This window comes from Trichechus manatus, unplaced genomic scaffold (genome assembly GCF_000243295.1).
Source record: "Trichechus manatus latirostris isolate Lorelei unplaced genomic scaffold, TriManLat1.0 scaffold00215, whole genome shotgun sequence".
Classification (NCBI taxonomy): Eukaryota; Metazoa; Chordata; class Mammalia; order Sirenia; family Trichechidae; genus Trichechus; species Trichechus manatus.
This window is the reverse complement of record NW_004444151.1, coordinates 3,780,534-3,806,640: the sequence shown is the minus strand read 5'-3', so window position 1 is coordinate 3,806,640 and position 26,107 is coordinate 3,780,534. Positions and strand designations below refer to the sequence as shown.

At 41.6% G+C, this 26,107-nt stretch overlaps 1 protein-coding gene across 1 annotated transcript; it reads left to right on the top strand.

Moving 5' to 3' along the window:
* The first annotated feature begins 11 nt into the window (after positions 1-11).
* GCM1 (glial cells missing transcription factor 1) lies at positions 12-16,672 on the top strand. The gene is made up of 5 exons (XM_004388728.2): positions 12-86; positions 11,190-11,442; positions 12,486-12,598; positions 14,033-14,161; positions 15,932-16,672. Exons 1-5 carry the CDS (start codon positions 12-14, stop codon positions 16,670-16,672), a joined length of 1,311 nt encoding a protein of 436 aa, XP_004388785.1.
* The last annotated feature ends 9,435 nt before the right edge of the window (positions 16,673-26,107 follow it).

Genomic DNA, 26,107 nt, shown 5'->3' with positions numbered 1-26,107 from the left:
CTGACCTTATCATGGAACCAGACGACATTGATTCTGAGGACAAGGAGATATTAAACTGGGATATTAATGATATGAAACTGCCACAGGTATGTACTTGGGTGTAAGAATCCGCCTTCATCATTTGGCTCTAAAGCCTTAACTATTAATCTGCTAAGACCTGGAAGGAAATTAGTAAGGGTCTCAGCTGGGTACACTCCTCTCCCTCAGAGCTTCAGCTGGCATCTCACTGCCTAATGTTAAGAGGAGATGCCATGAGCTATAATTGGAGTGGGTCTTTACCTACCAGGTTCCTTCAGGTATGAACTGGGACAAAGAAAGAGCTACTTGCCTTCTCTTCTAAAGTTGGCTTGGCTCAGGTTGCACCCATCCTAGCTAGCCAATGTAATAAAATCTATGATAATTTATTTGCCTATAGATTGACTCTTCATTATGCACAGCCTTAGTTACCATAGTCGTAGTTTTAAAAACTAAATCGATACCTGGAATGCTCTGAAATGTCCAAGTACTTGTGCTCTGATAGGACACAGCATATTCTTCTCAAACTCTTATAAATTTATAAATAATACACACTCTGTGTAAACTGGATTGCTTTCCAGCCACAGAGTGACTTTTTTTAAAAAAATTATTTTTTTGGAGTGAAACTATACATAGCAAAACATACACCAATTCAACAATTTCTACACGTACAATTCAGTGACATTGATTACATTCTCCAAGTTGTGCAACCATTCTTGCTATCCTTCTCCAAATTATTCCTCCACCATTAAAGTAAATTCACTGCCCCAGGCTTCTCATCTAACCTTTCGAGTTGCTTATACAGTGAGTTTCATTTCATATTTTCTTTGCCTTTATTTTTGGAAATTGACTTTTAACTCTTGATTTGGTTGAAAGTATTAGTTGTTTGAAACTGAATTTTCTTGTTTATCATTCCTCACTTCTTTGACCTCCCTTCTTGTGATTTGAAGGATGTTTTCACTGGAAGTTATTTGAAAAGGTCACTAGGAAGGCTAAGACTGGAGACTACCAGTGCCAGCAATGAAAAGGTCAATCTAATCTGCCTGATTCTGGGGAACAAGGAATTTGAATTATGCCAAGCCGAGGAAAGGTGATGGGAATTCCAGTCTTGATTTGTAAACCATTCAAGTTTTCCCTCTAGTAAAGAGTTTATTATTTTTTTAACTTTATATTTCTCCTAAAATCCTTCCTACATTCTCTCTTGGTAGGTCTTGGGGGAGCTGGAGGACAAAAAGTGTGTCCCACTTTCGTTCATGTTGTTGTAGTTAGTTGCCTTTGAGTCGGTTCCAACTTATGGCGACCCCATGTGTGTGGAGAACTGCTCCATAGGGTTTTCAAGGCTGTGACCTTTTGGAAGAAGATCGCCAGGCCTGTCTTCTGAGACACCTCTGGGTGGGTTCAAAATGCCAACCTTTCAGTCAGTAGCCGAGTGCTTAATTGTTTGTGCCACCCAGGGACTCCTCTATTCATGTAAGGATGGTTAAATAAACCACAGCTAAATTATACAAGCATCCATTTTAAGGATTTGTTGTAGTTTCTCTTAATTGGTCTTAAAATTATTGTAGAAGTTTTAGGGGAAACTTTAAGACAAATTTTAATGACTGCTAGCTCAGGAACTTTTATTTTTACCCGTTGTTAATTTTCATAATTGCAGTCCCCAAATAGAAGCAGGATATACAGAAGATCAAGAGTTGACATAAGCGGGCGTATAAGACTTTGGAATGTCACATCCTAGAACAGGGTTTCTTTTTTTTTATTGTTGTTGTTGAGAATATACACAGTAAAACATACACCAACAACAGTTTCTACATGTACAATTCAGTGACATTGATTACATTCTCCAAGTTGTGCAACTATTCTCATTCTCTTTTTCTAACTTGTGCCACTCCTATTAACATAAACTCTCTGCCCCCTAAGTTTCCTATCCAATCTTTTGAGTTGTTGTTGTCAATTTGGTCCCATACAGATAGATCTTAAAAGAGCACAATGCTCAAGGCAGACATTCTTTACCATTAAGCTAAACTATTGTTCGGTTTTAAGAAGACTTCAGGGGATATTTTTGGTTTAAGGTTTAAAGATTATCTCAGGGCAATAGTTTCAGGGGTTCATCCAGCCTCTCTGGTTCTAGAAAGTCTGGATTCCATGAGAATTTGAAATTCTGTACTGCATTTTTCCCCGTTTCATCAGGATTCTTCTATAGGGTTTTTGATCAAAGGGTTCAGTGGTGGTAGCCAGGCACCATCCAATTCTTCTGGCCTCATGGTAAAGGAGGCAGTTGTTCACGGAGGCAATTAGCCACACATTGCATTTCCTCCTCCTTTTCCTAACTCTCCTTCTTCCTCTGTTGCTCCAGTAGATTGGACATCAATTGTTGTGCCTTGGGTAGCCACTTGCAAGCTTTTAAGACTCCAGGAACTATGCAATGAACTAGAAGGTAGAACAGAAACATTATGCATGCTATTAGGCCATATAGCAGGGGTTTTAATGAGGTCTAAGAAGTCCCTGAAATGGTGAGCAACACTGAGTACTACCACACATTTTCGAATTTTGGAGCCAAGGATCTGTATCATTCATCAGATCCATAAACGAGAGAAGAAGAACCACTTCCCCGAAGGGAAACTCGGGGCTTGTAAAAGTTCATGTTTCAACATGAATTTTTAAAAATAAAAGCATTCTTAGCTACTCAAGACATTACACTGAGAAATGTATGACAAAAGTAAACATTTCTGTTTGGGAAATGTATCATTTACTGTCCATGGAAAAGGTACTGAGATTGCTCATGGAAATAGCTAAGTGTCCTTCAGTTTGGTAAATATGCCAGGGAAATGACTAAAAATGCAAATGCCTCTTAGTATTTTCTGAGTAGAGACAACCCCACCCTCATCTGGGTTTATGCTGGCTTTGTGCTAAGGGAACAAAATCAATGCCCAGGTAGAGAATCAACACGATAGAAAATGTTACGAGAACACGAGAGAGGGCGTGTTTAATTCAGCCTGACTTGGGCGTGGGGGATAAGGCTGAGCATCCTGCAAGGGGCTTTCTCTGGAGAGATGTGTTATAAAGTGGGGAGGAAAAAAGGAGAGGGCACCAAAGTCCAAAGGCTGGCTCTTCAGCATCTATGTTTGAGGGAGCTTGTGCACAGGGGTTCAGCGAGGAGATCTGGGGGGCTCCCAGCTACAAACGTGGTTTGGGATCAGGTTATTCTAAGAGGACTTGGTTATTTTATAGGCAGTGGGAGTTCCTGGCGGGGTGGTTCTAATCCACCAGCTGCTCCTCGGGAGAAAGATGTGGCAGGCTGCTTCTGTAAAGATTACAGCCTTGGAAACCCTATGGGGCAGTTCTACTCTGTCCTATAGGGTCGCTATGAGTTGGAATTGACTGGAAGTAACGGGTTTTTTTGTTGTTGTTGTTTTTTGGGAGTCCTTGGATAGAGCCCTGGTGGTACAGTGGTTGAGAGCTATGGCTGCTAACCAAAAAGGTCGGCAGTCTGAATCTACCAGTGCTCCTTGGAAACCCTATGGGACAGTTCTACTCCATCCTATAGGGTTGCTATGAGTTGGAATCAACTTAATGGCAACAGGTTTGGTCTGGTTTTTTACGGATGGTGCAAACATTTAACATGCTCGGCTGCTAAGGAAGATTGGTGGTTTGAATCCATCCAGAGGTGCCTTGGAAGAAAAGCCTGGTGATCTACTTCCAAAAATTCAGCCATTGAAAACCCTATGGAGCACAATTCTACTCTGACACACACACAGTCACCATGAGTCAGAATTCACTCCTTGGCAACTTGCTGCTGGTTTGGGAAGCCATCATTAGCTTATTGGCTGGAATTCTTCATAATCAGAAAAGGTCTTCTTCAAACCAAACAATAGTTTAGATTAACTAGTAAAGAACGTCTGCCTTGAGCATTGTGCTTTCTTAAGATCTATCTATATGGGATCAAATTGACAACATCAACTCAGAAGATTAGATAGGAAATTTAGGGGGCAGCAAGTTTGTGTTAATGGGGGAAAACAATTCAGAAAAGGAGGGTGAGATGGTTGCACAACTCGAAGAATGTAACCAATGTTGCTAAATTGTACGTGTAGAAAATATTGAATTGGTGTATGTTTTGCTGTATATATTCTCAACGACAGCAACCAAATAAATAAAATTTTAAAAAAAGGAAGAAAAGGCCCTGATCCTTCCCATGCTACTTGAACTCAGTAAACTCTTCTCCCTCTGTATTCATTTCGTCTGTTTCCTCCTTTCAGCTGTATTTACATCTGTACAGACATTTATTTCCCTTGTTTCTGGCCACTCCTCCAGCTTGTTGTGGTTATTTTGATTCCATTTCTCTTTTATCTAGCCTCCAGGGAGCCAGCGCAGAACTGCAAGCACTTGGCTTACTCAAAACCGTTAGACAAGTGTCTTTATTCCAGGCCAATGTAACACACCAATATTGCTTTCTCTTTCTATTCGCCTTAAATTACACTTGTCTTTTGGAAGCTCAGTGTGATTGCTTTAGGGTTTGCCTGATCTATACAGCAAACGTCTAGCGTTGGTTTAGTCTTAGCCTGGTTAGCAATGGGGCTTACACGGTCCTCATCAATACTGATTGCAATACTGAAGAGAGAGTCTTGATTTCCGTAGAAATTTCTTTTCTTGTTTAAAACTGGGAAAAAAATTAGTTGCTTTTCTCCTAAATAAAGAGCCCTGGTGGCGTAGTTGTTAAAGTGATCAACTGCTAACTGGAAGGTTGGTCGTTTGAAACCACCAGCGTTTCTGTGTAAGAAAGATGTGGCAGTCTGCTTCCGTTGAGATTTACGGCCTTGGAAACCCTATGGGGTCACTATGAGTCAGGATTGACTTGACGGCAGTGGGTTTGGTTTTTTGGTTTCTCCTAAATAGTACGCACTCCATTCCTAACACCAGCCAGTTTCTCTAGAAGAATCACGGAAGTATGGGTTGTTTCAGTAGCGTCACAGGAGACAAACACCCTGAAAGTGTTTGTTTCTAAGTACTGCACAGTTCTCAGATTAAACCCATGGCCAAAGCCATGCCAAGGCATAAACTCACAAAATTTCAAGGTTTAAATATATTCTTTGTAGAGAAAACATAAAAATATACTAGATTAAACATAAATACAGTCCCTGGGTGATGCAAATGGTTTAGCGCTTGACTACTAGCCAAAAATTGGCGATTCGAACCCACCCAGAGGCACTTCAGAAGACAGCCCTGGAGATCTGCTTCTGAAAGGTCACAGCCTTGAAAACCCTATGGAACAGGTCTACTCTGCACACATGGAGTCGCTGTGAGTCGGAATCAACTTGACAACAACCAACAACAACAACAAAAAAATCCAGACCAACCTAAAACCTACTGCGTCAAGCACAATGGGGCCACATCTCCGATCAGTTAATTCCTGGACCGTGATTTTAGCCAGCAAAATTTCCTTTGCATCTGCAAGGCTGAGCCCTAAAATGCAAACAACAGTGAATATTTGAGCTCTTTCCGTGGATTCATGTGGCTGAATGTAATCCGAATGAGCCAGTTGTGTCTTGGTCCTAGGGAGCCAACAGGTAAACCAGAGTCTAGATTGCTTGTCAGTGCTTATCTGACTGCATGATCAGGTCACGTTGTTGTTGCTCTGATGGTGATACCCATGACTTTGCCCTTTTTGTCCAGCAGTCTCCTTGGTGTCAAGGTCATTTGAACTAACATGGGACAGATCTACCCATATGAGCTCCCGTGATTATTGTGGTCCCCATTATTGAGGCAAGAATCCTCTGTCACTCGGTGCTTCTGGTATAATGAAGGAGCAATACTACATCCGAGGTAACATAGACTCTTCTGGGTACCTACCAACAGGTCCCTTGCTTAGCTGGGTAGAGTGGGGAGGGGGAGGGAGAAGAAGAGAGACAGGCAGCTTACAGAGTTTGGAAGGTGGGGTATCCTGGCCTGCTTTAGTGTTGTCTGGGCAGCTAAGGAGTTTTGTCCTGAGTCCAATCTCCTTAATCCAGGTAGGAAATTACAGCATTACCTTAAGGAATTATGCTTGAGTTAATGCAAAAGCATTTTATTGAATTGAATTTCTCTCCATAACTAACACTTTGAGTTTGGTCTCCAGTTGGATCAGAACAGATAAGTTCCTGAAAAGTGTGCAAATCAAAATGCTAACTGATTTTTTTTTCTATTTTCCATAAGTAACATTTAATTTCTTTTCTATCTAATTTGCTGTAAATGTATCTCTTTGCTATCCCTGTTTTATTTGGAAACATTTATTTATAAGAAATTAATAAACTGTTCTTATAATTAAGAAAACCTGGTAGATAATTGCTTTATATGAGAGGGGACTATATTCTAAATGAAAATCAATTTTAATACAATGACATGACAATGTAGATATTTTTTGTACCTTATTTCAGTAGGGAGCCCTGGTGGTGCAGTAATTAAGAGCTTGGCTGCTAACTAAAAAGTTGGCAGTTCAAATCCACCAGCCGCTCCTTGGAAACCCTATGGGGCAGTTCTACTCTGTCCTGTGGCATCACTTTATGTCAGAATCAACTTGACGGCGATGGGTTTGGTTTTTTTGGGTATTTCAGTAGAGCTTATTTTCTCCACAGGCAGGGAGTCTTCACCTTAAAGAGAAATTATTAGTTTTATGTAATAATAATATATATTGATCCTTTAAAAAAAAACTAAACACTGAGTTGCTGTTGAGTTGATTCCAGCTTATAGCTAGTGGCATCACTAGGGGGGTGCAGACCACACCAAGTGACTCTATCAGAGGGGGTGACACCAAAATGACTGTCTATAAAATTTCTGGGCAGTGTTTCATTTTTATAAACATAATCCCTGTAGTTAGTTACAACAACAAAACATTTTTCGTAAGCCCAGCTTACATGTATCAATATACCTACAAGGCTAAAGCTCTATGTTAATTTACTTTTTGAACCTTCTAATGCGCTCCAGTCAGAGCTGTCGTTTTTACCCAATTACAATGATGTTTCGAATCGCGTGGTTTCGTCTGCACGCACTACCAGTATGTGTTGCTGCAGGTGTTTTTATAGTCACTGACTTTGTCAAATTTTCTAGTGTTTCAGCTACAATATTGTGGTAATTAGCATGTGGGAATGACATCGTGGGTTCCTGCACTGGGTGACACCAACCTTAGTGACGCCACTGCTCACAGCAACCTTATAGGACAGGGTAGAGCTGTCCCGTAAGGTTTCCAAGGCTGTAATCTTTACGGGAGCAGACTTCCACATCTTTCTCCGGAGTAGTGGCTGGTGGGTTCTAACTGCTGACCTTTTGGTTAGCAGCTGAGCACTTAACCACTATGTCATGAGGACTTCTTACTTGATCCTTAAGATACCCTATTAACATTTCAAGTAGTTATGGTAAATTAGAATGAGGGGAGAATGAAGGACACTCTATGATTGCATAGAATTTCAAAGATTCTGACTGAATTAGAGGATTAAATCTCTTAGTGGATAAATTACACACAGAAGTCATAGAAATATTAATTAACACCCCCCCATGATGTGTTACCCATGAGATTATAAAATATAAATTAGCTAGATTTACATGTTGGAAACCTTAGGGATATTCCCTTTAAATTATAAACTTCTTAACCAAGAGGAAAAACAAAGAGTTACTCATGAAAAGTTAGAAATTAAAATAAACAAAAGATAGAAAAAGAATAGTTTGTGAAGATTTTCTAAACAAGATTAAGAAATGATTATTCTCTCTTTTTAAATTTTACCTCTCTGATGTCCTTAAATTTAAAAGGCTTTCAGAACTTGGTATCATCTATTTGACACTTGAATTCTTTTGCATTATTGGGATGTGGGTTTTCTCTCAATTTCAGTGTAAAAAGATGCTAAACATCAACTAAATACCCAGGTCAAAAGACTAGACATAAAAACCAGCCAAGAGAATAGCTTGATGGGAACACAATTACTACCAGTAATTTTTTCAGTCCATTTTAACAGTGTCAATATTATGACTCATTATTATATTAAGGGCACTGGATAAGTAGGGTGCTAGGTGGAGGGGCTGTTTAAGAAAAAGCTTAAAAGACAGTGGAGATCATTTCTTCCTCCGCAGGCATGGAGTCTTTGCCTTAATCAGAACATCTGAAAAGCTGTCACAAATGCTTTCCCCTCTTCCTGGTTCATAGGATTTTTGGCACTGGCCAGCTCAAAGGGACCACCTACCTTGAAAACATAAAAATCTCTTCTTTACTCTTTGCCCTCGTCTCTGCTGTCTTGACCAAAAACCAAAACCAAAGCAGTTGCTATCTAGTTGATTTCAACTCACTGCGCCCTCACATGTGTCAGAGTAGAACTGTGCTCCATACGGTTTTCAAAAGGCTGACTTTTCAGAAGTAGATCACCACGCTTTTCTTCCCAAGGTTCCTCTGGGTAGATTCGAACCCTCAACCTTTCGCTTAGCAGCCAAGCATGTTAACTGTTCGCATTACTCAGGGACTCCTCTCATGTACATAAAATCTCTCATTTATATTTCCTCAGACCCACCTCTGCCTTCATAGAAATTCAAACAACTATCATTATACAGGACTTACAGTTTACAAAGAATCTGCTCTTCACAGCACTCTTGTGAGGCAGATTTTATCTATGTCCCCATTTTATAGAAGAGGAAAATGAGGCTTCAGAGTCAAAAAATCTCTTTCCTAGAGTCTCATGTTACAATGTTCTAAACTTGAAACTTAACAAACACCAACTTCCTCGTGCTGCCCATCCATCCTGACTTTGGTATTTGTTTTTTTTTTTCTTTCCAACAAACTTTTGTCTTTCCTTTGTCATATTCTGTGCTATGCTTTCGTGTTGGTGAAACAAAGAAGAGGTGCCTGAGGAGGCCTTTGCACTCTGACCTTCTAGAATCTTCTAGATGAAAAATATTCCCATACCACATCAGGTCTCTGGAAGCCATGGGGTGGGCATAGCCTGAGTTTAGCTGCTGAGACTTTTCAGTGATTCCCACTTTAAGAAATAGGCAGAATCTGTGCGATGCAGCAATTGGTCTATGTACCAATATACTCACTGCTGTCGAGTCAATTCCGACTCACAGCAACCCTATAGGACAGAGTAGAACTGCCCCAAAGTGTTTCCAAGGAGCGGCTGGTGGATTTGAACTGCCGACCTTTTTGATCAGCAGCCGAGCTCTTAACCCCTGCGCCACCAGGGCTGTACCAGTATAGGGCCTAGGAATATGAGCCACCACATCAGTGTTTAACATTTATTTAGAACTCACCAGGTGCTGGGTAAGTATTTTATATATATATCATTTAATCCTCCGAACAACTCTTGGTTGATGCATTATCCCTGTTTTACAGAAGAAGAAACAGAGGCACAGAAAGCCAGATAATTATGCTACAAGGATTGAGTATCCTGTGCCCCTTACCTTTTCTTTTAATTGTTGTTGACAACGTACACAGCAACACATACACTAATTCAACAATTTCTGCATGTACAACACAGGGACATTCATTACATTCTCCAAACTGTGTAGACATTCTCACACTCCTTTTCCAATTTGTTCCTCCCCTATTATTACATAAAGTCTCTTCCCCCTAAGCTTCCAATCTAACCTTTTGAGTTGCTGTTAACAGTTTGATCCCATATGGTAAGTTCTTTAAAAGAGTATATAAGACTCATAGCAGACATTCTTTATTAGTTAAACTAGACTGTTACTTGGTTTAAAGAAAGCTTCAGGGGATATTTTTGGTTTATGGCTTCAGGGTTAAATATTTTCTCAGTACAATAGTTTTTGGGCTTCATACAGTCTCAACGGCTTCAGAAAGTCCTGTATGCCATGAGAATTGAAATTCTATTCCACATTTTCCTCCCTTTTTATGAGGATTCTTCTCTAGAATCTTTGATCAAAATGTGCAGTCATGGTAGCCAGCATGCCCTTACCTTTTAAAGGAGAGTTTAGTCAGATGTTCACTCATGGTGAATAGTACCAGTACTGAGCAAGAACATAGAAGTTCTCAGTCAAAACGAGCCCTTCCTTACTCGTGTTTGAGGCACATAAGTACAGTGAGTAGATAAAGGAAGGAAATCTCCATAGAGGGAGGAAGAGGCTCTCAGAATTCTCCTTAACCAGGGCTTCCCAGTCTTCCCACTGCTTGTCTCTGGTGTCTTTACATAAGCCCACAGGATTCCCAAAAAGGCAACCACAGCATGGTGTGAGACAATACACATGATCCTGCCATAATTTTTCCACAGTAATTGGGTAAGAGCACAATAATATTGCTTCACCCTCCCAAATTCTTAGTGAGAAAATGGTCATAACTTTATCAACAAGTGTTAGAGAAATACCAACCGGATAGAACTCAGGAGGGCTGAATTACAACTTATTTGGGTCATGGACTGAATGTTCAATAGACATAGCAACCATGTTGCTGTGGCTGTGCTGTGCTCTCAGACCTCACAGTCAGAATGAAATCTAGGTAAGTCTTTTCCAGAGAGGCCCTGGTGGTACAAATGGTGAAGTGCTCAGCTGTTAACTGAGAGGTTGGTGGATTGAATCCACCCAGTGGCTACACGGAAGAAAGACCTGGTGATCCGCTCGCATAAAGATTACAGCTTAGAAAACCCTATGGGGCAGTTATACTCTGTCACGTGGAGTTGCTATGAGTTGGAATTGACTCAACAGCACCTAATAACAACAAAAGGTCTCTTCCAAGGGCAGTGGTGGTTCCGTGGTAGAATTCTCACCTTCCGTTGGAGAGACCTGGGTTTGATTCCCAGCCAATGCACCTCATGCGCAGCTATTACCTGTCTGACAGTGGAGGCTTGCATGCTGCTATGATGCTGAACAGTTTCAGCAGAGCTTCCAGAGTCAGACAGACTAGGAAGAAATGCCTGGCCATCTACTTCTGAAAACCAGTCAATGAAAATCCTATGGATCACAATGAAAATCCTATGGTTCACAATTGTCTGATCTGCAACTGCACATGGGGATGGTGCAGGACCAGGCAGTATTTTGTTCTATTGTGCGTGGGGTCACCATGAGTCAGGGGCCAACTAGAGGGCAACTAACAACAACAGATCTTTTCCAAAGGTCTCTCAAAAGCCAAACTATCCTTCATGTTTATTGACTTCACAGTGATTGATGGTTGTGCTTTCTAGTTATAATAATAATATTCCTTGTGTTTCTATCAGAATGTAAAAAAAACCGACTGGTTCCAGGAGTGGCCAGATTCCTACGCAAAGCACATCTACAGCTCAGAGGACAGGAGCGCACAGAGGCACCTGAGCAGCTGGGCCATGCGCAACACCAACAACCACAACTCCCGCATCCTCAAGAAGTCCTGCCTGGGCGTGGTGGTGTGCAGCCGTGACTGCTCTGCTGAGGAGGGTCGCAAGGTCTACCTGCGCCCCGCCATCTGTGACAAAGCCCGGCAAAAGCAGCAGAGTGAGTGGGGCTCAGGGGGACTGGCAGGGAAGCTGGCATTGACTCATGTTCCTGCCTGACTGGCCGCACATCCCACTTCACACTGCCAGGGGTGGGGAAAACGAAGGTTATTCCTACATAGGGCATATGAAGGAAGCCAACCAGACCCCTCGACCCCCAGTGTCTGTCCCACTGATCTGCCATGCCCAGAGCTCCCACCATTTAAACTACTCCTTTGGGTTAATAAGGCATTTCACTCAAGGTCCCTGTTAAAAGGAAGATGTGTCCCTTAGGGAAGTAACATTAATTCATCAGTGCACCCATGCAAAGTTCAGAAGAAGTAGTTCATCAGATTTGCCCCTTGACATCTTGAGAAATGGGTCTCTAAGTGATCTCAATGAGTGCTTTGTTCAGGAGTAAGAGCAACGGGATTACATTTGAGTTGGACTGAATTCCATGCCGCTGAGGTTCATGCCATAATCACATGCTGAGATATTGTTCATTTTATTTTTTTACCATATTCACTGAATTGTGAAATAGATAGGCTCACTGTTCTCTGTGCCTTGCCCACTTCAGACCTCAAGTTACTTCACGTTCTTTGCCGTTTGTCTTCAGAACTTGCTCTCGAGGCAGGATCCGGTATCAGTCACTGACACCTTAGTAAAAATTTAAGTAGCTATGTTTTCTTCCATGTGGCTCTGTCTCTTTGACCCTTAATTCCAATTGTGAAATGAAAGAATTTTTTCCTTTTCTCTACAAAGAATTTCAAGTATCAGTAAATAAGTAGGGAGGGGCTTTCTGCTCCAAAGAGCTCTTCCCTCACCTGTGAAATATTCCACTGAGTAAGTAACTGCTTAATCTGTCTGAAGGGAGAGTGGCCTGGGCTGTCATTGTGGCCAGGCCTCCAAAGGTCAGGAGGTAATGCCCAGTGGATGGAAGCCCATAAAACTGAGCACAGGTTTATTCTCTGTCATCTTGGCGTGGCTAAATCAGAAGGCAGCCCAGACTCAGGAGCTGCCTGATGTGGCTCAGCCAGGTGGTCACCTCCATCTGCTCTTTTGTAGGGAAACGCTGTCCTAACTGTGATGGGCCTCTGAAGCTAATTCCTTGCCGAGGCCATGGGGGCTTCCCGGTCACCAACTTCTGGAGGCACGACGGACCGTTCATCTTTTTCCAGGTTTGATTTGAGTTAGAGTCCTGTAATTCAGTTTCTCTTTAATTCAACACACGCTTACTAAGTATGAAAGCTTCACCAGAGGCTGAAATGCACAGGGGCCTGAGAGTCTGCACACGGCCTGGAGGGCTCCCGCTCTGGGCAACCAGGCAGGCAGATGTGAGCAAGTATCTGTGCGCTGCACTTTGACAGAAATGCAGAGCGCTTGGGGAGAGGCACTTGGGGCAGTTGTGGTGAAGCTCATGTGAAATCGTGCGCTACAGATTAATAAGTAAACACAATTAAGCCTGTGTGTACCTTGTTTATTGGATAATCTGTCCCTGGGGGAGCCCCAGGAGGGGAGCAAAGGAGGCTTTGTTAATCTGATCATAGTCAGTCTAGCTAAGTGCTCCAGAGCAAGGGGTGCCTTCAATAAAACTGAGTCTGAGTACCTGCTTAAACTTTTAACTAGCCTATAACCCCAAACAAATCACTTTATTTCCCTAAGCCCAATTTTCTGTAAAATGTGGATATTAAGAACTACCAATAGGGGTGGAAGGTCCATGGATGGTGCAAATGGTTTTCACTTGACTACTAACCTAAAGGTTAGTGGTTTGAACCCACTCAGCTGCACCATGTAAGAAAGGCCTGGTGAACTGCTTCTATAAAGATTACAGCCAAGAAAACTATGGAGTAGCCTGTAACATGTGAGGTCGCCATGAGTCAAAATCAACTCTACAGCAACTATACATATATATATATATATTTTTTTTTAATGGGGGTAGTGGTATAGACAGGGGTGAAGGCATGGTCCCTGATATCAGACTGCCTGGGTTGGAATCATTGAGGTGCTGGTAAACTGGCCTTCCCCCAAAAGTCCTGATTTGTAAAGTTTGTCAATTTCCATCATATAACTATTCTCACCATGTCCAATTTTCAAAACCCAGCTCAAAAAATTCCTGATTATTTCACAATCAGCTCTCAGCTGGGTCAACTCCAGCTGCATTTTGAATGTCGCCTCCCCCACTTACTATGGGAGGTTACCCAGCTGATGTAATCTCTCCCCTCCTCAGTTTCCTATTCTGTAAACTGGGGGGTGATAATAATGATAGTACCTCATAGGGTTGTGCTGAAGATTAAGTGAGATAATATGCATTGTGTGTTTATTACAGTGTCCTGCACATACTGTTGCAAGCATTTAATAAACATTACTTATTCTCACTATGACCAGACTTTGCCAGGTGGGCGAAAGGCATCATCACAGAAGAGGGAGCATCATAAGCAAAGGCGTGGAGGCCGGAAAGAGCGTGTTGGCCTTGGGAGATACTTAACAAAGATTACCCAGTCTTGTCAAAATAGTTCCGTACAACACCACCCAGTCATGTGGCAGGGCATTGAGTACAAATTGACAGGCCATGCAGTACAATCTAGTCTTTCTTTTCTTGCTTTCTATTTAAGTCAAAGGGAGAGCATGATCATCCAAAACCAGAAACCAAAGTAGAAGCAGAAGCAAGAAGAGCAATGAAGAAAGTACACACGGCGTCTTCCTCCGCCTCTCTGAAGTTGAAGCGGGGCTCAGAGACAAAGGTAAGCTTTCATCACGTGTGTCTAGAACATACAGCAGCACAGTGAGGGGCAGAGATTTCCCTAGCCCCTTACCTGAATGAAAACTAAAAATCATACACCATCAGGCTGGTCCACAAGTAAGCATCCATCCTACCAAATAAAATTTTACTCTTTATTTCTACCATCTTTGTAGCATGTTCGCAATCATAAATTCCATATAATTTTAGAACCATCTTCCCTACTAGAATTTTAAAAAGAAACTTGAACTGGTACTTAACCTGTATTTGGCACTTTATATTTTGAACTGACTGAAATGATCTCCACAATATCTTAGCCTCATGCTTTTTTTTCTCCCCCAAAATTTATATTCCCCCCAAAACAGATGATTTCCTTAGCACACTTTACCAAGAGTTAATCATCTACCAAGATGACTAACCAGACAGTTTCTGAAAATGATGCTCATCCAGGGCTATTCCCTGCAGACAAATGGGACATGAAGTCCATTGTTTTATGAACATATTGTCGTAACTTTGTGTGTTTGTCTGTTTAAGTGTGATAGTAATTTCTATACTTTTTTCTACTGTTCAGTAGTACTCCATGCTTTTCTGGAGAACAGAGATGGAGCTGTTCCATCCCTGAAGGCTCTAACATTTTTTATGGAAGCTTCTAAACATCTTACAGAAAAAATTGTAATTTGAGTCTATTGTAGGGAAATGTGAGCCCCTGAACCCAAATAGCTGGTTCATCATTCCTTTTCTCAGTTAACAGGACCATCAAAGGGCGTTTACTCTCATTCCACCTGGTCAGTACCCTTTCTCTCCACCACCCAAGCCCATCCTCTTATTAGTCTGATAATTTTACGTAAGCACGTGTATGCTTTAATTCTTAACCAGATTCTTTTACACACCATGAAGTTCAGACTAGTCTTTGTTCTATTGTCTCCTTTTTACTTCATCATCTCCTTTAAGACAAAGGGAAAGCAGGATTAATTGAGACGTGATTAGCTGAAGGACAATATACTTCTACTTATAAAAGTTGCACAACATGATGAATGGAATTAATGTCACTGAGTTGGACATGTAAAAAATGTTAAATTGGCAAATGCTTTGCTATATACATTTTTACCACAATTAAAAAAAAAAAAGAAAGAAAGAAAGGAGGGAGGGAGGGAAGGGGGAAAGGAGGAGGAAGGGGGAGAGAAAGAAAGAAATTACCAGTTTTTATTCTAGAGGCCCTATTTATGATTTAACTAAATTCCCATGAGCACAGAAACTCTCTTGGGAAACAAAACAAAACAAAAACCCAACACCCCAGTCTCTCAGACCCCAACCAGCACTAAAACAACATAAAAAAGTCAAGGAGGACAATTACTTTAAAAAAGGGTGAGGGACGAGAAAACCCCCCAAGAGCTTCAATGGGTATAATATAAATCTTTGAAGTTGCATTTGATTTTTCTTGAATAGCTCCTTATAGGTTTTTCACAAAGACAATTAAGATATCAGATTTGCATTTGAGGATGAAACATCTAAAACACATTCTTGTCTCCTCAGAGTAAAGGGAAATTCAGCTCTTCCTTGTTGGTAGCTTTAAGATTGAAATGGAAGCAAGGTTTGCTTCTTTCCAGTCTTGGGCAGTTGTGGTAAAGCTGCTCCCTTGTTCCAGCTTCAGGTATGCAAGGAATGAGGAAAATCTGATGGAGCACTTACTTGTACAGAATAACTTGTGGCTGCCTGTGGTAGTTGTGTCAATGTGCTTCACTTATTAACGTGAACCTTTCATTTTCCTTTCCAGTGTCTTCCAGGTGAAACACAAAATCGGGAAAGTTTACCTTTAACTTGGTCTTTCCAGGAAGGTGTCCAATTGCCTGGTAGTTACAGTGGACCTTTAATTTCTAACACTCCTCAGCAGAGGTCGTTGAATGGTTGCTTATCCTTCTCCAAGAGTTATGGTTTTGGGGGGACCACTGATCTGGCCGATCCCCCTGCCAGCTTGGGCCCCACTAAGCTCTATGAGAAATGTAAATTGTCCAATAGTAGGATCTACAATAGTGCAGACCTGCTTCAGCCTTCTGTCTCTGGAATCTACCCGGATTATGAGGATCTGCAAGCATGGAATAAAAACGTGGCTTTGGGGAGAAATCCTCTCAATGACAAATGTTGCCCCAGTTATCCTTTTCCTCTGGCCAGCTGGCCTTACGACTTCCCCCCTTCCCTGAACTCCTCAGAAACCTGTTTCCAGCAGATTCCTGTGGAACCACCTGCAGCCAAAACTAGCTGTCATCCATTATGGCCAAATCCAGCAGGTGATCTTTATGAAGAGAAGGTGCATGTGGATTTTAACAGCTACTTTCCTTCTACCACTTACCATTCACCCCAGGAGGACCCTTTTCTCCTCACCTACACATCTCACCCTCATCATCAATATTCCCTGCCAGGTAAGAGCAGCAAATGGGATTTTGAAGAAGAAATGAGATGCGTGGGTTTAGACCACTGCAACAATGAAATGCTTCTAAACCTCTGTCCTTTAAGATGACTCAAGTCTTTCACAATCCCCCCCCAAAAGAAAAGGTATTATGGGAAACAGCTGAAGGAATTTCTTTTTTTTTTGAAAACCGTTTCAGAAGTAAGCCAAACCCATTGCCATCGAGTTGATTCCAATACAGATCAATCAGAATCCTGATGACAAGCTGAGGGCAAGACTTCTTTCTTTCTTCACACAAAAAGTAACATTTTGGGCCTATCCTTCTCCGCTGTTGGACTCCTATTCTTATCAAGGAATGAAAGCTTGTCCCATCTATGAAGTGAAATGCTTTCTGCTTATTTTCTTACTGTTTGTGGCTCTCAGCACCTCAGTTGCATTATCTTTTGGCTTTCCATTGTCCCTGATGCGTATCAAACAGCAGAGATGTAAAAAGCCCACCTACCTAGGATCGCTGTGTTGGAATTGTGGCAGTAATGAAGAATATTGAATATACTGTGGACTTCCAGAAAAACAAACAAGTCAGTCTTGGAAGAAATACAACCAGAATTCTCTTTAGAAACAAAGATGGCAAGACTTTGACTCATTTACTTTGGACACGCCATCAGGAAAGACCAATCATTAGAAGAGGACATTATATTTGGTAACGTGGAGAGTCAGCAAAAATGGGGGAAACTCTCAATGAGATGGATAGACAAAATAGCCACAACAACTGACTCAAACATGCCAGCTATCAAGAAGCTGGTGCAGGACAGGGCAACATTTCATTCTGTTATATGTAAGATGGCCATGAGGTGGAGCTGACTCAACAGCAACTAACAACACCTAGAATCACAGGACACCTTCTTGGGAACTGTGAGAAGGAAGGAACCAGGAGAGAGGGTTAAAGAGCTGTCGGGGTGTGGAGAGCTGAGCTTACAATTGAAATATTTAATACATTTTCTAATTGTTTTCTTACTGATTTCTAAGACTTACCAAACAAGGAATATGACCTAACTCAATTCAGTAAAGACAACGAGCAGCAAAATTAAATGGCAACATGAAGAGAAATTCTGGTGGCGGCAAATGGTCTCCTCTGTCTCTCCTTCCTTCTTCTTCTTCACTGTCTTCCTCTTCCATCAGGGCTTACATTTTGTCCAGTTCATCTTTATTCTTTATAGCACCTGATTCAGTGCCAGGTTCATAATATGTGCTTGATAAACGTTTGCTTAAAAAAGTCTTGGTCGGGAAGGATAACACACAGTACAGGGGAAGTCAGCACAACTGGACCAAAGCAAAAGCTGAGAAGTTTCCTGGACACATCCAAACACTTTGAGGGACAGAGTAGCTGCGGCTGGGGCCTGGGGGCTGTAGTTTTGGGAGACATCTAGGTTAATTGGCATAACAAAGTTTATTAAGAGAATGTTCCACATCCCACTTTGGTGAGTAGTGTCTGGGGTCTTAAAAGCTTGCGAGCAGCCATCTAAGATGTATCAATTGGTCCCACTCTACTTGGAGCAAAGGACAATGAAGAAAACCAAAGACACAAGGAAAATATTAGCCCAAGAGACTAAAGAACCACATGAACCACTGACTTCACCAGCATGAGACCAGAAGAACTAGATGGTGCCCTGCTACCACCATTGACCGCCCTGACAGAGAACACAACAGAGAGTCCTGGATGGAACAGGAGAAAAATGTGGAGCAGAACTCGAATTCACATAAAAAGACCAGACTTAATGGTATGACAGAGACTGGAGGAACCCCCGAAACAATGGGCCTCAGATGCACTGTTAACCCAGAACTGAAACCATTCCCATAGCCCACTCTTCAGACAAAGATTAGACAGGACTATAAAAGAAAAAATAATACACCTAAGGAGTGTGCTTCTTAGTTCAATCAGATACACAAGACCAAATGGGTGGCTCTTGTCAGGAGGCAGGATGAGAAGGCAGGAAAGGACAGGAACTGGTTGAATGGACACAGGGAACCCATGTGGAAAGGGGTAGTGTGTTGTCACATTGTGGGGATTGCAACTGATGTCACAAAACAATATGTGTATAAATTTTTGTATGAGAAATTAACTTGACCTGTAAACTTTCACCTAAAGCACAATTAAAAAAAAAAAAATGTCTTGGTGTAATGAACATGACCATCAGCAGCCAGCCATATTTTGAATGCCAGTTCCTCTTGTGGCCTGAAGTACTTTACAATAAAGGTGAGCCTAGACATCAAATCTGAAAAGAACCATGCAATAAATAAATATTTTTTAAAATAAATTATTTTCTTTCCCATTTGAATGGTAATAAATACACAGTACACATGATACAAATTTCAGAGGTGAAAAAGCAGTCTCTTGGTCCTGGTCTCCTCCCGGAGGTACCACTGACCAGTTTCTCGTGTATTCATCCAGAGATAATTGATATTCTCTGTAGATGTATGTATGTGTGTGTGTCTGTGTATATTTATATTTATACACACACACACGGTCGATTCTCATTATTATTGGTGGTAGTTACGTTCTGTAAAGTCCCTACAAATGCAAACACCGAACCAGCCTTGCTCAACTTTAACTGGGAATTTTTCGCAGCTTTGTGAATGATCCAGAAAGCACCTCAAGTGTGTTTAGGAATAGGTGAATTCACGAATGTGGACTCTGTAAATCATGAGGATTGACTGTGTATGTGTGTGTGTGTATGTGTGTATAAACAAATATAAATGGTACCATACCAGATTCATTTCTAAACATTCTTGACATCAGGTCCATATATGCATGTAGGGTTATAATCTGCCTTATTTTTCATGGCACAGTGGTTAAGTGCTTGGCTGGTAACCGAGAGGCCGGTCGTTGGAACCCACCAGCCACTCAGTGGGAGAAAAGATTTGGCGATCTGCTCCTGTAAAGATTACAGCCTAGAAAACCCTTAGGGGCAGTTCTACTCTGTCACATAGTATCTCTATGAGTTGGAATGGACTCGATAGCACACAACAACAACATATTATATGACTGTATTATAATTTAGTTAAATAGTCCCCTGCGGATAGGCACTTAGATTGGTTGAAATCTACTAAATTTGTTTGTCTAAGTGCATAAGACATATATTCAGTTTAGTGAAGAGTTACAACACAGGGAAAATGCAGAACAGAATTTCAAATTCTCCTGGGCTCCAGACTTCCTGGAGCCATGAAAGCTGGATGAACCTCCGAAACTATTGCCCTGAGATAATCTTTAAACCTTAAACCGAAAACTTTCCCTGAAGTCATCTTAAAACCGAACAGTTTAGCTTAACTAGTAAAAAAGGTCTGCCTTGAGCATTACGCTCTTTTAAGAACTATCTATATGGGATCAAATTGACAACAGCAACTTGAAAGATTAGATAGGGCAACGAATCTATGTTAATGGAAGAATAACTCAGAAAAGGAGAGTGAGAATGGTTGCACAACTCAAAGAATGTAATCCATGTTACTGTATGGTACATGTAGAAACTGGTGAATTGGTGTATGTTTGCTGTGTATTCTCAACAACAAAATACAATTAAAAAAAAAGACTAAGGCATAAGGGGAAAGATTGAAAAATTCAACTATATTACAACTCACAAGAATTCATCAAAGGACAGCCCCAAAACAAGTGAGAAGAAAAGCTGCATACTATAAGAAAAATTTCCAGAGTTTATAAAGAAGCCCTAAAAAGTCAGAGAGAGAAATTGACAGTGGGAAAATATGCACAACCTTTTCAGTAAGGAGTAGTGTAAGGGACTTGAACAACAAAACCAAAGTAAGATTGTTATATACACTGATTACAAGAGCAAAATTACTTCATTAGATAAACAGACGGAACAAAATATATATGCATATTTTGTGGGAGGAAAAATTTATACAATGCACCGGCTTTTTTGGTCAATTAGAATTTGGCTATGATCTGCAACTCAGCAATCTCCCCTCACTAGAAAGTGATTGTGCAAGAGCACTTGGAGTTTGGAAAGAAAATGAAGAACGTAAGAGCAGCAATATTCACAAGAGCAAAAGTTATACTTGAAGTACTCAAATCCTGTAAACTCTATAATGGTTAGGTAAATTCTGGCCCATTTATACAATGATAGCAGGCGTACATAGCAACATGGGTACTAGAGCTACAGACACCAACATGTATGAAACTCAAAAGCATTTTGAGGAAAACAAGTCACGGAAGAACTCTGACATAGTTATTAAATTTATAGAAAGCTCAAGAGGCAAAAGTAAACAATACAGAGATTGTGAATTAAGACTTGGGTGTCACATTTACGGGTACTTCTTAGGTATAACCAAACACCCTGTGGGACTGGTTTCCTGGGTTTGAGAAAGGATCAGGACCATAGTGTGGTGAGACATCTCGGTCATTGGGCATAATATAGTTCATAAAGTGTATGTTCTACATCCTAGTTTGGTGAGTAGTGTCTGCGGTATTTAAAGCTTGTGAGTGGCCATCTAAGATATATCTCTACTCATCTGGAGCGAAAGAGAAAGACGGAAACCAAAGACTCATAGAAGAAACTATACAATCTATATGAACCACAGCCTCATCTACCCTGAGACCAGAACTAGATGGTGCCCGGCTACCATTACAGACCACTCTGATCTGGGCCACAATAGATCGACCCTGATAGAATGTGAGAAAAATGTAGAACAGAATCTCAAATTCCTAAAAACAAAACAAAAAAAACTGAACAAACAAAAACCAGACTTACTGGACCAGTTGAGACTGGAGGGCTCCCTGAGACTGTTGCCCTGAGATACTCTTTAAACCTTGAACCGAAACTAGCCCCCAAGGTCACCTTTTAGCTAAATAATGATTGGCTCACAAAATAATACCACCTGTGAATACTGTGTGCCGTTAAAAAATCATCTATGAGACCAAACCATCAAGAATTATTTTAAAACAAAGAAAAATATAAGGGGGCAGGGAAACTAGATTAATGGAAAGAGAACAACCGGTACAGAAATATTGAAAATGTTAATGAATTATGAAGACTATAACCAATGTCACTGAACAATTCATGCAGAAATTGTTGAATGGGAACCTAAACTGCTGTGTAAACCTTCACTAAAAAAAAAAAAAAAAAGTTATAAAAAAAAAAAGTTACAATGCAAACGCCTATATAACCACCTTCCAGGCCAGGAAATAGAACTTGCTAGAGCAGCACAGGTTACTCTTAATACTCTGAATGCTACGTTCACAAAGGCAGGAAGGGCAAGAAAAATCAGAAGCCTATTTTTGCACAGCTGCAGAATGGAGTTTTTGAAAAAATTGTGACCTTGAGATATCCCGCTTGTGTAGTTATCAGAACATTTCAAACAATGGTGGCAAACTTATGGTTCAGTGGGGATAAGTCTTAACATTGGACTTAGATGTCCCAGATTCTATCCAGGGCACACTGTGCCTTGTCCTCAGGCAAGTCAGGCTTCTCTGGGCCTCAGTTTCCTTATTTAGTCTAAATGCTGATAAGACTGTAAGGTTTGAAGACTGTGATATCAGTACTAACTTGGACTCACCAAATCCAGGAGCCGCTCCCTGGGGTACCTCTTCCTGTTCCTTGTGATGATGGCATCCTCCCACCACTCAGCAGAGCAAGCCCCTGGATCCATTCCACCAGGGGATGAGGCTGTGTGTGCATTCATCTAGCTCCCCTGGCCTGAGAGCTCAAGTGACCACAGAGGCAGCCCAAAGCCACTGGCTGTGCCCATAAGGAGAGTGGAGCCTTGCGGAGGGGCTGCAGACAGAGGGGGCAATTTTGCTCTGCTTGCAGCAGGCCAAGAATTCCATTTAAACTCAGTGAGTTAATCAGCCACAGTCTTACAGTTTTGAGCTCAGCTTGGCTGTTAAAAACACAATTTGGTCACTTAAAGCCAAAGCTTTCAAGAAGTCTTGAAAGGAACCCTGGTGGCGCAACAGTTAAGAACTCGGCAGCCAACTGAAAGATTGGTAGTTCGAGCCCACCCAGCAGCTCTGTGGGAGAAAAACCTGGTGATCTGCCCCCGTAAAGATTACAGCCTAGAAAACCCTATGGGACAGTTCTACTCTGTCACATGGGGTCTCTGTGAGTCAAAATCAATTCAATGGCAACAGTCATATCGAAAGCCAGACAAAATGTTTGGTTGGAAAACTTACTTTCTAAGAAGTCTTGACCTTTATCCAGCACCTACAAGTAGCAGAGGGGTAGGGGACTGGGGAGTTGCTTATAATTTCGTAGACAAGAGAAAAACAATTTAGTCATTCACACCTTTTCTCTAAGCCTTCTGATGTGTGATACGTGCCAGGATATGGTGAGAAGTTCCAAAAACAAACAAACAAAAACCTACCGGATTTGCCATCAGTCGAGTCTGACTCAGGGAGACACCACGTGTGTCAGAGAGCTGTGCTCCACAGGGCTTTCTTTCCTTTTTTAAAAAAAATCTTTTTTATTTTGTTGTTGTTGTTGAGAATAAACACAGCAAAACATACACCAGTTCACCAGTTTCTCCATGTACAATTTAGTGATATTGATTACATTCTTCAAGTTGTACAACTGTTCTCACCCTCCTTTTCTGAGCTGTTCCTCCCTCATTAACATAAACTCACTGCCCCCCTAAGGTTCCTATCTAATCTTTCTAGTTGTTGTAGTCAATTTGATCCCATATAGATAGTTCTTAAAAGAGCATAATGCTCAAGGTAGACCTTTTTTACTACTTACGCTAAATTATTGTTTGATTTTAAGACGACTTTAGGGGATTTTTTGGTTTAAGGTTTAAAGATTATCTCAGGGCAGTAGTTTTAGGGGTACACCATAGGGTTTTCAGTGGCTGATTTTTTAGAAGTAGATCACCAGGCTTTTCATCAGAGGCACGTCTGGGTGATTTAAAACTTCAGCCTTTCGGTTAGCAGCCAAGCACGTTAACCATTTGTACCACCCAGGGACTCCCGTAAGAAGTATGACAGAGATGAAAGCCCAGAGGGAGTGGATTGTATGTAATTATTTAGTTATTCACTGGATATGGATAAATCAGGGCAGGCTTCAAGGAGGAAGAGTAGAACTTTGCAAGGTGGAGCTGGAGGGTCAGGAAGGTGGGAGAAAGGGTATTCCAGAGTCCAAGCAAAGCAAAGGTGCAGGGCCAGGGAGGTGCAGGTGTCCTGCCTGGGAAGGAGAACTACTCTTGGCCAGTAGAGGACCCCAAGGATGAGCGGGAGGGGAGACTGGAAAGGTAGGTCAGTGTCAAATTATTTTGGGCCTGGAATACAGTGCTCATGATTTTGGATTTAGCCTGTACACCAAAGGTCAAAAACTGACTGGTTCTGTCCATCCTGCAGATGGCTTTTTTTTGCATGCATCGTGGTTGTTGTTTTGTTTTATAATCTGTGCCAACCAAAAAATATGTGGACATTTCACCCAAATATCCAGCTTTCCTTTAAAAATGAGAAGATATGGCCTCCTGGAGACAATCAGCAGGAGCTGAGTAGCAGCAACTTCCCTTTCAGATGAGGCGTACGGGGTCAGCACACCACTGTCTGGCCCTCTTGGCTCATTTGGCTCCGTAGGCGGTTGCGTTTAGGACCCCTGCCAGAGATAGCAAGGTTATACTACACCAGTTGCCATGGAGTGGATTCCAACTCCTGGCAACCCCATGTGTTGCAGAGTAGAACTGTGTTCTGTAGGGTTTTTAAAACTGTGATCTTCTGGAGTTGGTTTGTCAGGACTTTCTTCTGAGGCACCTCTGTGTGGGTTAGAACTGCCAACCTTTCAGTCAGTAGTTGAGTGCTTAATTGGCCACCGAGACCCCATGGCAAGACTATAGAAGGTTGCAGTTTGGGAATAAAGAACAAGGTTGTGCCTCAGTAAGACAAATCTAGGGGTGGTGTATTGACTGGGCAGGGATGAGAAGAAAGACAGGGTGCTGGAGAGGATACTGTCACATAGGTTCAAGCAAGAGGTGGTAAGGCCCTGACCTAGGCAGTGACAATGGAATGAAAAGAAAGAGGTGGGCTTGCATGCAGAAGAAAGAGCTGCTGCCTAGTGATGTGATTTGGGGGGCAGCAAAGTCTCTGTCTCAAATTCATTCTCAACAAGTATGAATCCCATGCTTGAACAATAATAATATTTTCAGTGTGGGTACTGCTTAACACTTCTACCAGGCCTTTTCACAATTCTTGTCTTATTTGATCCTCACCACAACCCTATGAGCTTGGTGTTGTTAATGTCACAACCATCTTACGGATGAGGCTCAGAGATGGTCAGTTATCTGCCTAAAACTGTTCAGCCAGAAAAGGGCAGAGCCAGAAAAAAAACTTTTACTTTTGAGCTCCCAAACAGAATCTACCTCCTTGGATGGGGTGCATTCCCCTGTGTTACACAAGGCCCTCTTCTCCTGTTCTTTAAAAGTGCAAATACAGCTTGTTGTTGTTAGATGCCATCACGTAGATTGTGACTCATGGCAACATCATGTGTGCAGAGTAGAACCGCTCCATAGGGTTTTCAAGGCCATGATCTTTCAGAAGCAGATTGCCAGGCCTGTCTTCCAAGGTACCTCTGGGTGAATTCAAACTCAGATAAGTAGGAGAAAACACTTCGTTTCCCAATAACAGTACGGTTTTGTCATCAAATGTATTTACTTAGAGTTTTCTGTGAGAGGAGCACTGAAAGCGAATTTCAGTTATTCCCTTCAGTTGTCTCCAGTTCGGAGGGGCATGCACTGTAGCACAGAGACAAATCACAGACTCTGAAGTCAGCCTCCCTGGATGGGACTCCCGTCTCCACCACTCAGTGATTGGGGGACCTTGGGCAAGTTGCTAAACACTTCCTCACCTGCAAGAAAAAGATGACAGCACTTACGTTACTCACGTGTTGTGAGGGCTCAATGAGTTAGTATGTGTAATGTACTTTAAAAACAAAGAAAAGTTATGGTTGAGTTGATTTCAACTCATGGCTACCCCATATGTGTTAGAGTAGAACTGTTCTCCTTGAAGTTCTCGGTGGTTGATTTTTCAGAAGTAGATCACCAGGTCTTTCTTCCAAGGAACCTCTGGGTGGACTTGAACAACCAACTTTTCAGTTAGCAGCTGTCTTAGTTATCTAGTGCTGCTATAACAGAAATACCACAAGCTGATGGCTTTAACAAACAGAAATTTATTTTCTCACTGTTTAGGAGGCTAGAACTATAAATTCAGAGGGCTGGCTCTAGGGGAAGTCTTTCTCTCTCTGTCGGCTCTGGAGGAAGGTTCTTGTCTCTTCAGCTTTCACTTCCTGGTTCCTCAGAGAGCTCCCTGTGTCTTGTCCTCTATCTTATCCCATCTCTCCTCTGCTCTCTTGTTTCATCTCAAAAGAGATTGACTCAAGATATACCATCCACTAATCCTGCCAGAAATTCAAGCCAGGGAACTGCCAGAAATTCAAGCTGGATTCAGAAGAGGATGTGGAACCAGGGATATCATTGCTGATGTCAGAAGGATCCTGGCTGAAAGCAGAGAATACCAGAAAGATGTTTACCTGTGTTTTTTTGACT

Bases quoted from the DNA above. Each gene is read 5' to 3' on its own strand.
- GCM1 (XM_004388728.2), top strand. From the start codon at position 12: ATGGAACCAGACGACATTGATTCTGAGGACAAGGAGATATTAAACTGG. The intron at 12,599-14,032 runs GTTTGATTTGAG...TTTCTATTTAAG, and splicing joins GACCGTTCATCTTTTTCCAG to TCAAAGGGAGAGCATGATCA. The intron at 14,162-15,931 runs GTAAGCTTTCAT...TTTCCTTTCCAG, and splicing joins AGCGGGGCTCAGAGACAAAG to TGTCTTCCAGGTGAAACACA.